At 47.9% G+C, this 11442-nt stretch overlaps 1 protein-coding gene across 1 annotated transcript; it reads right to left on the bottom strand.

Moving 5' to 3' along the window:
- Positions 1-4531: 4531 nt before the first annotated feature.
- Positions 4532-8017, bottom strand: LOC125524834 (phospholipase D alpha 2-like). The gene is made up of 3 exons (XM_048689860.1): positions 7804-8017; positions 5308-7243; positions 4532-5228 (listed from the first exon to the last, which is right to left on the bottom strand). The coding sequence occupies exons 1-3, from the start codon at positions 7909-7911 to the stop codon at positions 4792-4794; spliced, it is 2481 nt and encodes an 826-aa protein (XP_048545817.1). The 5' UTR covers positions 7912-8017; the 3' UTR covers positions 4532-4791.
- Between the last annotated feature and the right edge of the window lie 3425 nt (positions 8018-11442).

Raw genomic sequence — 11442 nt, 5'->3', positions numbered from 1 at the left:
CATAGAACTTGGTAGCACACTTTCTTTAGAACGCTTTCAGAGTATGCCTATTAGTACCCGGCACCTACACATGATTCTCTTTATAATTTTGCATTTCTTTTAAATTCAATATTTTATTTAAGTTCTTGAACTTTTCTCAGTTTAGTAACCTGTTTTCTAAAACGACACATAACATGCAGACCCAAAATGATCCTCTCCCTAGCACGATAGCGCTGGTTTGGGGGACAGTTCCCGCTGGATTTTTTTCGGGGTGGTTTCTCTGGTTTTCTTTGTCATGGATTACTGTTCAGTTTCTATCTATTTTTCTTTTTCTACTTAAAAATCATTCGGGTCACCTCTTTTTTAAGCACTTGACCAAGCCTATTTCTATAGAAAAAGGACATGAATCTATTGACTTTGAGTATGTCTCCTACTACGAAATTGGAACTGATCACGGGATGGCAAAATAGTGAGAAAAAAAATCCCCTCGTACTACGTCATTATTTATTCTATTTTCCCTGGTAAGTGCTCCAGATGCAGTTGCTTTAGTTGATGTAGTGAGCGGAACCTAGTTTACTTTTTTTTTCTTTTTTGGTTTTCATTTCCATTTCTATTCAAATGCACGAACTATTTTCAAATTCAGGGTTATTTTGAAATTGACGAATTTTTCTAAATTTAGTGAACTTTTTCCTAATCACTATCATTTTTCAAACTGGTGATCCTTTTCCAAATCCGTTATTCTCTTTTTAATTTAGAATTTTTAAAATTCAATATTTTTTAAAAAAATTGAAACTTCTAAAACTTAATGAACTTTTTCCTCAATTTTTGTGAATTTTAAAAAAAATCTAGGACATTTTTAAATTTTGTGAACTCTTTCAAAATCAGTGACGGACGAGCAGACGAACGAGCCAACAGGTAAATGCTATTGGGCCGCGGCCCACCTACCGATCCACGCGAACGGCAGCGATTCAGGGCGCCTAGGCTTCTGGCTCTTTGAGTAATGATCAAGATGCCACATTATGGAAAATGCCAGTCCCAGGCAAGATACGAATATTTCTCTGGAGGTTAGCAAAAAATTCCCTTCCGACTGAGGATGTGAGAGCACATAGAAAAATGGCTACTTCGAGTCAGTGTACATTATGTGGAGGTGCAGATTTCTGGAGACATTCTTTACTTGAGTGCACTATGGCAAGATGCGTATGAGCACTTGTTGATGGTGATCTAGCAGAACACTTGTGCAGAACTACGGAACCGAGTGCGAAACAATGGTTGTTCTCGATGGTTGACACACTTTCACATGAGTCTTTTGCCAGACTATCAGTGACACTATGGGCAATCTGGTGGGCCAGGAGAAAAGTCATCCATGAAGAGATATATCAAACGCCCTCAGCAACCCATCAGTTTATAAATAGATTCATTGCTGACCTTGAGATTGTTCCGGTTACAAGGATATCAATCCATACTATTCCAACAGACATAACTACCAGATCAAAGGCGCCACCGCCGGACCATGCAAAAATCCACGTGGATGCTAGTGTTGCATGTTCTGGACTTGGCAGATCTGCAGTTGCGTTTTGCCGAAGTGCAGGGGGTTCGTTTATGGGTAGCTCAGCCTTGGTTATTCTCGAAGCAATTGCTTGCCGAGAGGCCCTGTCGCTAGCTGAGGATTTGCACATCCATAATTTTGTTGTTGCGTCGGATGCGAAGCTAATTGTCAACTAGATATATGAAGGCACAATGAGCAACTATGAGAGCATTGTAAGAGAGATCAAGGAGCGTGCAGCCAATTTTAACTACAAATTTATCTTTGAAGGACGAACGGCAAATAAAGAAGCAGATAGTTTAGCTAAGTTTTTCAATTCTCTGGATGAGGGACACCATGTTTGATTTCAACCCCACGATCCTTATTGTATCCCACTTTAAGTGGTATTTGATCAATAGAACAGGACTTGTGTGTCTCCGCCGTCCCCTCCTGCTCCGGCCACACTGACGACGGGAGGTTCCACATTCTCCCCTCCTCTTTCCTGCGAGAGCGAGAGCACCCCCACCTTCTCCTCCTCCCCAAACCCTCCCCTCCAGCTCGGGCTGGTCTTCATCTCTGTCCCCATCTGAATCCCCACTGCCATGGCGGTAGGAGCTTCTCCTCGGTTGTACTCTTCGCTAGCGGCCCGTGGGGTCTGCTTGCCCTATCGGCGGCGGGGTGTTCACCTGGGCATGTTGGAAATATTAGCACTTTTTCGATTAGACTTATCCACGAGTGAACAGTAAGCATGGCATAAAAGGTATGCATCTCATAGCGATACCTAAGCATACTAGCACGTACAGAACATAGAATCGAACCATCTATGGCAGCAGCAGCCTCGGCGTCGTCCGTGGCCTTCTTCTTGGAGGCCGCGTCGTCGGCCATGGTGTTGATGCAGGGGAAGTAGTGGAAGCAGAGGCGGACGAAGTTGGGGACGGATCGGGAGCAGTCGCGTTGAGACGCTCCCCAAAAACCTTATTGACGGCACCTGCTCTCATTCCCGTAACCCGCCGCGTGACGAGGCAAGGCGAGGCGGGCGGCGGAGGAGGAGGAGGAGTGCGCGTGTACAGCTCCTATTCCCAAGCTCCCAATAGCAAGTGGTAGAGCAGCCCTTATAAAAAGGTCTCACTCTTCTTACTGTAGCAATATGGGACTAAACTTCTCATACTTTCCACCACTTACCGTACACACGCATGGACCTTAGAGATTAATCAGGGATTAGTGTCTTATATGGGCCTAAGCCCATCCATAATCCAACATGGCCCACCTCACCGATGACGCCTTTGCCCCCCTGGCCGCAGGCGCGCAGCGCAGGGAGCTCGGCTACTGGCCTACTGCATGTCTGCATCCAGGAACCCTAGGTACGTACACTACGGACCAACAAATCAATTCCCCCAAACCGGTTTCCTCCGTTCTGTTTTCGTTTGCTGGAGGGTGAATTATATTATCTGCAAAAATTGCAGGAACAACTTCTCGTCGACATCGACTGCATCAAGGAAGGTATTAATTAATTTGCCTCCTGTTTTGTTTTACCTTTCATCATCGATGGATTATTTCATCTCTTGGTGAAATTCGATCGGACTGTTTGAATAGACCGAAACGACTGGAATTCTTGGATTAGAGACGTGTGGATTTTTCACCCACTGAGACGCAAGGATAGCACCTCATACCTCGATCAGCATTATGGATAATTAAGCTACATCGATCACACAAAGCTACTGTAGGTACGTAGCTTGCACAATGAACCTGAATACCTGATCACAGACAGCTACTCAATATTATTGCAGTGAACTGGTAGTGGTACTCCTCATGCTCATGGTTGCAGCTTACTATAGCACGGTGGCAGAGCAGGTTAAAAAGGCCACAATCTACATTGAAGGCCCTGCTTGCTTACTCCCTCCGTCCACTCTTCAGCTTCCTGTGTTCTTTCCCCATCTTCACCAACCACTTGTTATTTTCTTTCTTCCCCTGGGCTGGAGACAAATAAACTCTTTCTGCCTACTAACAAACCACGAGGAAGAGACAGGAAATATCATGTTTCGTTTCACTCGATGGTACGCTGATGGATGCTTAAGTGATGTCACGTGCACGGGCCTTGAAGACCGCTACACCGCCAGCACGAGATCTGAAGCCAAGTAGTGTTGTTTATAGTGTGGCTCAATGGCATGCTTTACTAACATATAACAGTGTTTAGTTTAGTTTAGTAACAGTCCAGCGCCTTTTAAATTGGCGGCCAGCGCAAGATCTAAGGCTAATGGATGATTTACTTACTTGGGGGCAACGACTTTGACTCATGAATTGAAAATCCACACTTGCCAAGGTAGTACACTACTAAAGAATTAAATCTTTCAAAAGATTCCAGTAACATCCTCTGAATAACGGGGCTGCAGTCAGCTTTCAGGGTTGGGGTTCAAACTCTTTCGGCAAAGCAAATAACGTACTACCATGGGTTGTCAGAATGCCTAGCTAGCTTCCTCAATTGTTTAGTTGTTCGGTTGTGCATATACTGTAACTCACTAATTCGATGCCACTGAATATCTGAAAGTTTTTCTGTAGAACTGATAATTTTACATATTTTAATTGTAGAATCGTTGCATAACAGGGAGGGCAGGAAACATTGCATCTCTTTTCCGGTAACGTTTCTGCAGAGAACAAGGTCATCGCTATTTCAATCCCTTCTCCAGAGAAATAAGGTGTGATGACTTATTTAATGCATGTTTTCAGATTTATTTGTGAGATTTAAAATGCTTACAGAGTAATATTGATATGTGCTTCTGTAAGATATATACTAGTACTATGTCGGCATGTTGTATTTGTAGCGAAAATAATCAGTCTCCATCGCACAAACTCTGACTCAAAACCCTAGCTAAATGGTACTCTGACTCAAAACACGACATCAACAGCTGAACATAAATGGTATTCCCGCCGATCCAAAATAAGTGTCGAGGTTTTAGTTAATATTTGAACTAAAACCACGACACGACACTTTGGTTCGGAGGGAGTAGAATCAAGCTGTTGGCCAGAGCTATATATGAGAGCTTGAGAGAGTGTTTTCTCATTATTTCTTCCTCCATTTATTCATGAAAGGGAAAGCGTGTGAACTGCCTGCTCGCGGTACAAAGGCATGGCTCGCACAAAACGCGGTTCATGCTAACAAACTAGCTAACAGAAAATGGGAAATAGTTTTAGGAAAACAGTAACTAAATCCTAGGAGTAACTAAGAAAGCTGACGTGCCAGAATTAATCAAACACCACTACTAGCTAGGAGCAGCTAGCAAACCTGGCTCCATCTATGTGCTCATGAAATAATCGTCATGTCCAGTTGGCTTACCAAGGACGCGAGCCTGAGTGTCAGGGAAGAATTCGAATCCCGGTATCATCCAGGTCGTGCCGGCCTTGCTTACGGCGACGGGGTAGGTGAGAAGGTGGCCTGGGAGGTCGCTCGTAAGCTCGTCGCCGACATAGAGGTTCCAGTACTCATCGGCCATCTTGTTGACCCTCCGCACGCATTCTACGCTCCCCGGGCGGAGGAAGTCGTCGTGCGTCTTGCCGAGGTGCTCATACCAGAGCGACATCCGGAAGCCATGGACGTGTCCTTTGGCGAGCTCAGTACCGGTGTTGATGCGGTGCGGCTGGTACGCGCCAATTGCAATCTCGGTGTCCCTGTTCCCCGCCATGGACCGCTCATTGAGGTTGGCAGATCCGACAATGATGTACTCGTCATCAACTGAACAAGACGAGACGTGCATATTAGTTAGCGATCAAGCAATGCAAGCACACAATAACAGAGGGGAGATATTACGTACCTATCATCATCTTGGAGTGAACGTAGATCATGAACCGGCGTGCATTCTGCGCCTTGGCATAGTCCGTCCCGTCCTCTGGGCTTTTCGCAGGCTGGTACTCGCCGCCCTCTGGGTTCCTCGCCTCGCGGTTCCCTAAGCAGAAGAAGGTAAGGTAGTCCCTGGGATCGGCGTCTATGTTCTTGGCCTGCAGCGCAGCGGCGATGTCGTTGTACATCATGGACATGGTCCTCCTCTGGTTGTCCAGCATCGCCTGCCTGTACATATGCGTAGGGTAGCCTTCCGACCACATGGGGACCACGACGTAGACCGCGAAGCGCTCACCGGCCTCGATCTTCCTCACGATCTTGAGAGACAGCTCTCTGGGGATCGTGTGATTCGCCTGGACTGCCGCCGGATCTATGCCGACGCCGGACTTCCACTGGAAGGAACTGCCGATGAAGTACTGGTTCTCGATGTAGATGAAGCTCTTTGCGGCACGTATGGCATGGATGTAGGCGTCCTGGATGCTCCTCTCGAACACATGGTGCTTGTCCTGGACGAGGCCGGCCTCGTAGGTAGCCTCCATGGAGTCGGGGAAGCCCACGGTGGCCATGTTGTCGATGGACCGGAACAGCTGCACACTCCACGCCTCCTGGTCGCCGGGGAGTGTCACTGGCAATGAGGACGGTGCGACCTTGCCCTCGATGGCTACAAGGTCGACCAGGTGCTCCTTGTCACCGCCTTGTATCCTCCATCGTTGCTCGAAGTTGTGGAGCACGTCCCATGCCACAGGGCCCTCGACCTTGGCGTGGATGTCGTGCCATGGCTCCCTGGGCCCGCCCTTCTCGAGCGTCGCACCCTCGTCCCTGAAGTTGGTTTGGTTGAAGTCCTTGCTGTGCGCCTGCCCCGTGCCCAGCGTCCTGAACAGGGAGTGGGACTGCGTGTCGTAGCGTCCATAGCTCACGTCGAGGCCGCCGAGGAAGCTGACGATCTGGCGGCGCCCGTCCGACAACGACGACGAAGGCAGCTCCTGGTCGACGACGATTGCCTTCTGGTGGTGGCTGCAAAAGATGGAGTCGGTAGGTCTCTTGGCGTCGAAGATGTAGCCTCTGAGGTACATGTTCCTCGGGCAGAGGACGCACTGCACGCGGCTGCCGCGGAAGTACTTTTCCGTCAGCTCATCCCTCGTGTCCAAGAGGCCGGCTTCATACACGCCTTCGATGGAGGAGACGTCGTTCCACACCAGCAGGAGCACGTGCACGCCCTCGCTGGCCTTGCGCTTCAGGAGCTCGCCGAGGGTTTCCTGCTGCTCCCCGTCCCGCACCAGCGTGATGTGGGGGAACACCGACCAGCCGGTGATGTACACCAGATGCCGTGCATTGCTGATGGCGTCGTACAGGTCTTCCCAGCAGTGCCCAGGCTTGTAGAGCCCGCCGCCGTCGAGCTGGATCTTGGGGTCGAACTCCTCAGACGCGTGCGCGTCCTGGTACAGGGTGACCTTGCACCCCGTCCTCTGCGAAAAGAAGGTATGGGGCACCTTGGCGCCGCCAACGCCGACACCGCCGCCCCACGCCAGGCCTTGGTCAGCGACATCGCGGAAGTTGATCTGCACCTGTATCTTGGGCCCATCCCAGAGCTTCTTCCTGTTGGCGCCAAGGACGTCGAACCAGCGGTCGATCGTGTCGTCGCTGTTGAGGAGCTCCAGAGCGGGCAGGTAGGCGCTGCCGAGGACTGTGTCATCGGCGAGGCCGAGCTGCTCGATCATGACCGAGATGACGACGTCGGCGGCGTGGTGGGCGCAGTAGGCGCGGAGCGGCTCGTTCCATCGCGCGATTCCCGTTGAAGGGACGGCTATGGTACGCGTCCGGGCGACGCATGCACTGCCGAGGTAGATGGCCGCGTACACCCGCGGCAGGCCCTTGCCCAAACCCGTCGTCTCCTGGACACCTTGCACAATCTACGTACGGGAATAGCTTTTAGTTAAGTCGATAATTCAGAGTGTAAGGTAGACCATAGTTTTAAATAGCTAGTTATGTCATTCAGCGATGACTCTGTCAAAAACTATAGCAAAGCTAGCTAAAGCCCATTTAGCATTTCTAAAATAATAATAATAAATGAAAAAATATGCATGCAATCATGCATCACATGTGATATATCCCATATACTTGACATATAAATGTTCACACTAAAACATTCGAGCACTGATAAGGCATCCTAATTCAATAACCAAGTTTTGCATCAATATATATAACAAGAAGGTAGAATGAGATAGAAATTTGGGCCGCTGCGACGTGACTTTCGAAAAGCCTAGAAAGTTTTAGTCCAATAGCAACTTATAGCGCTGCTAAATGACTCCAGATTTAGTACTACAGCAGAAAATAGCAAGTTTTAGCAGCATTTTCGATTTATCACTAAAAATGTAAAGCTTTAACGGGAGGGCTCTTTAATTAGTGACACTATAGCGAAGCTAACTTTGGTGTAAAATGAAAAGACCAACAAGACATCCAGCTGACGTACATTGCCGAGGAAACTGGGGACGATGCCGGTGTGGCGGGAGCGATCCTGGATGTTGTCGGCCCCCACGATGGTAGCATTGATGGTGCCATGGAGCCGCAGATTCGCCATTGCTTGCTAGCTCCTTGGATTGCTAAGGAGAACGGGAATGGAGGATGTGGTGGTGAGTGGTGACCGGTGGGCAAGCTGCTTCACTTGGATGATGTCACAAGGTGTTGCTAGGCAGTGCATTTATAGCAGAAGATTGAGAGATGGAGGCTAAGTTCATCCATTCTTGCTTCAGATAAGACCAGCAGCGTCCACAAGGAGGTGCACTATTCAAATTACCAAGCGCCCAATTGGCAAAGTGATTTGTATGTTAATCATGTGTCAGTGCCACTTGGCCAATTGGTTCGTTGGTTAATGATGTGCCACGGCCAGTTGCCTCAGTCGATTCTAGGCAGTGCATTCAACGGATCCTATCCAAATTACCAATTGGCCAATTGGAAGTGTTGCTAAGCGTTGCGCACAGGTCCAACGAGAAAGATGCTTCAAAACGTGCGTGTGGACTGAGAGCTGGAGGCTAAGTTCATCGATTCTTGCTTTCAGATCCGCCGCGTCCACAAGGATCGAGGTGCAGCTGTGGATCCTATTCAAATCACCTAGCGCCAAATTAGCCAAGTGATTTATAGGTTAATCCATCATGTGCCACTTGCATGGCTAGATGCCATTCACATAACCTAGCACCCACGAATTGGTCTATAGGTTAATCATGTGCCACTTCCTCAGTCGCATGTGCTAAACCGAACCGTGCGGAAAGCCCAATCTTGACGCTAGCTACATCCTTATCCGACTTGTTACAAATAAAATAGTCTTTAACATGCTTGTTTGGCTGTTACTTTTTCGTACACATGGAAATCATTGGAAACAAGCACCATCGAAATATTATTAATGCATGAGAAGTCCAATATTATTATTTTCACCTTAATAATAGACATATTTAGCTTTTAATGACATAAGTCATACTACGTGGTGCCGTCAATCTAGTTGACCAGATCCATCAATGAGATGGGCATTCATAATTTTACTACGCATGTGATTACGAGCTGCAAAACCAGTTTGCTAGGACTTTGGTAACCTAGATTTGCTTCGCACGCACATATTCTGCACCTTGCTTCAAGTGTAAACTGAGAGCTGGAGGCTAAGGTAAATAACTCTTACTTCAGATCTGCAGTGTCCATAAGGAGGTGCAGCCTTGGATCCTATTCAAACTACCTACCGCCCAATTGGCCAATTCATTTTATGCTAATAAAAAGCTGAAACCATCCAGGACTAGCCCTTCGAGGAAAAATTTTATAGAAGAAACTCTAAACACAATGGGTCAGTCCGTGACTCGAAGCAGGGTGGGCGAGATAGCTCTGTGCTATCCTAGCCAATAGGGTGACACCCTGTTCTTGTTTTTGTGCTAATCATGTCCCACTTAGCAAGTTGCCTCAATCACATCTGCTGCAATGGTCTGTGTATAAAGCATGTCCCATCTTAGAGCAACTCTAGCAACTCTAGCAGATCATCTGCAATGGTCTGTGTGTAAAGCATGTCCCATCTTGAAGCTACATCTTAGGATTTTTTTTCTTTTTGAGATTCAGAGTAGAAAAATTACTCTGCTGAAACTACAAATTCAGATATCATAAGCGGGTGGAGGCAGTCCGGTGCGTCCGCAATCCTCTCCTGGTCTTCCGAATTCCTGGTGAATGCTACAAGCCCATGAGAAAGGGCATTGCATAATCTCCCCACGCAGCTGATACTATGATCCGAGAAGTTTGTGAGTGCTTGCTTGATGTCTCTTAGAAGTCCATAGCAGGGGAGCGGGACTGGTTCCAGTCATCAGTTCCTTCAGCAGAATTTGGTAGTCCAAGTTCCAAAAACACAGGGCCCATGTAGACCCTCGAGAGTGCGTTCAACCCAATAAGGGCTGCTTTTGCTTCGGCCTCCACAACACCTGTAGAAGATTCACTCGTTTCCTCCATGTACGAGGTATCCGAATTTAGTTTGATTGATCCCACGGCCGGCCCTGTCCGGTGTGAGTGTTTCGTTGTGGGGCAGCGGGGTTGCTGCACCGCAATGGCACCCACACCTTTTCCTGTTTCATGATCGCCACTCATTTCCGCCGTTTTAAATTCTTCAGAATACCTCAGCAAGAACTGCACAGTTCCCATAATCGATTCTTTGCCCGTATTGCGAATGCAGTCCTCATGTAGGTGCTAGCATATCCACAATTGGAGCAGAATATTAGCGCGAGTGTCCACGGGTTCAGTGTCAAGGAGCACCTGAAGCCAGTCCTTCCCCGTGTACCTAAAGGCTCTCTCATCAGGGAGCGACCATTCTTTCCTCATAGCTGTTCTGAGTGCTCTACTCTTTATGCAGGAAACAACCGCATGGTACTTGCAGCATATATTGCAGATGGCATCCAACTCAATAGTTATTCTAAACTTGTTTTTCTTTGTCGCTAGAGTATTAGTAGCGACCCTCCATCCAAAAATCATGAATTTTTGTGGTACCTTAGCTTTCCATATCAGATCCCAGATAGATCGATCATCCGCCTCTCTAATCGAGCTAGAAGGAGCAGCGAGCTAGTTTGCAGATTGGCCGCTGGCTCATATGTGCTTCTCACCAAAAACATCCTGTTCTTCTCATAATGCCATGCGATGCAGTCCTTTGCCTCTGATCTTGGGATGGTAATCTTGCAAATCTCTTCTACATCAAACTAGTGGAAAATTTGGCGTATGAACTTCACACTCCATTCCTTACTCCCCGCTTCCATGAGTTGGTTAACCCACCGGAGTCTAGACCTCTTTATGAATGTTGTCGCCTTGATGCCCTCTTTCAAGGCTTCTCCACCCCAAGCACACTTTGCGACGATCAAGCTCCACGACAACGAGCATGAGGATAGTACCACCAAGATGTCCAAGCCCGACAACGCTCCGAAGTTCGACTTCACTGCCATACCTCTTTGTGGCATTGACGATGCCGAGTCTACCATGACTCTTTTTGAAGATGGTGCAGCGACGACTACGACTACGGAGCCAATTAAGGACCAAGATTTGGAGGCGAGCGACAAGGTGGTGAGCAAGGATGATGCTTGCATCTTTGGAGGCGATAGTTATGATGTGCCATCTTCGGCCTTCATCAACGGCAACAATGACGAGATGGCTGAGCATGAGATTTTCCCCTCGACCACGGCGGTGTTTGGAGATGAGTTAAGAGACTTGTGCCACCATATTGAGAGTGAGAGCGACTTCACCACTAGCCCCATATATAATGAGTTGCCCCAATTTTCATGCGAGGAGAGCCGCAACCCACACCAATTGAGTGAGATGAGTGACTCAATCATATGTGACTTTGGGTGCATCTACTTTGAGGGAGTGAGTGAGCCACCACAAGAGTTGAGAGAGGAAGTTGATAGGTCTTGTGAGGACATTGTGAACTCTAACGACTTAACCTCTACCTTTATTGTGTCTTCTCATTTGGTGCTAGATCTCATATATGATGACGCGCACCGATCCTCGACGACTTCGCCCTTCCTTTCGACAAGACGATGGCCATGGTGGAATATGATCCACCCCACATGGTTCCATCACGATGAAGATGGCCACAATTTGGTCT

The sequence above is a fragment of the Triticum urartu genome, chromosome 7, assembly GCF_003073215.2.
Source record: "Triticum urartu cultivar G1812 chromosome 7, Tu2.1, whole genome shotgun sequence".
NCBI lineage: Eukaryota > Viridiplantae > Streptophyta > Magnoliopsida > Poales > Poaceae > Triticum > Triticum urartu.
This window is presented reverse-complemented; position numbering and strand designations above follow the sequence as displayed.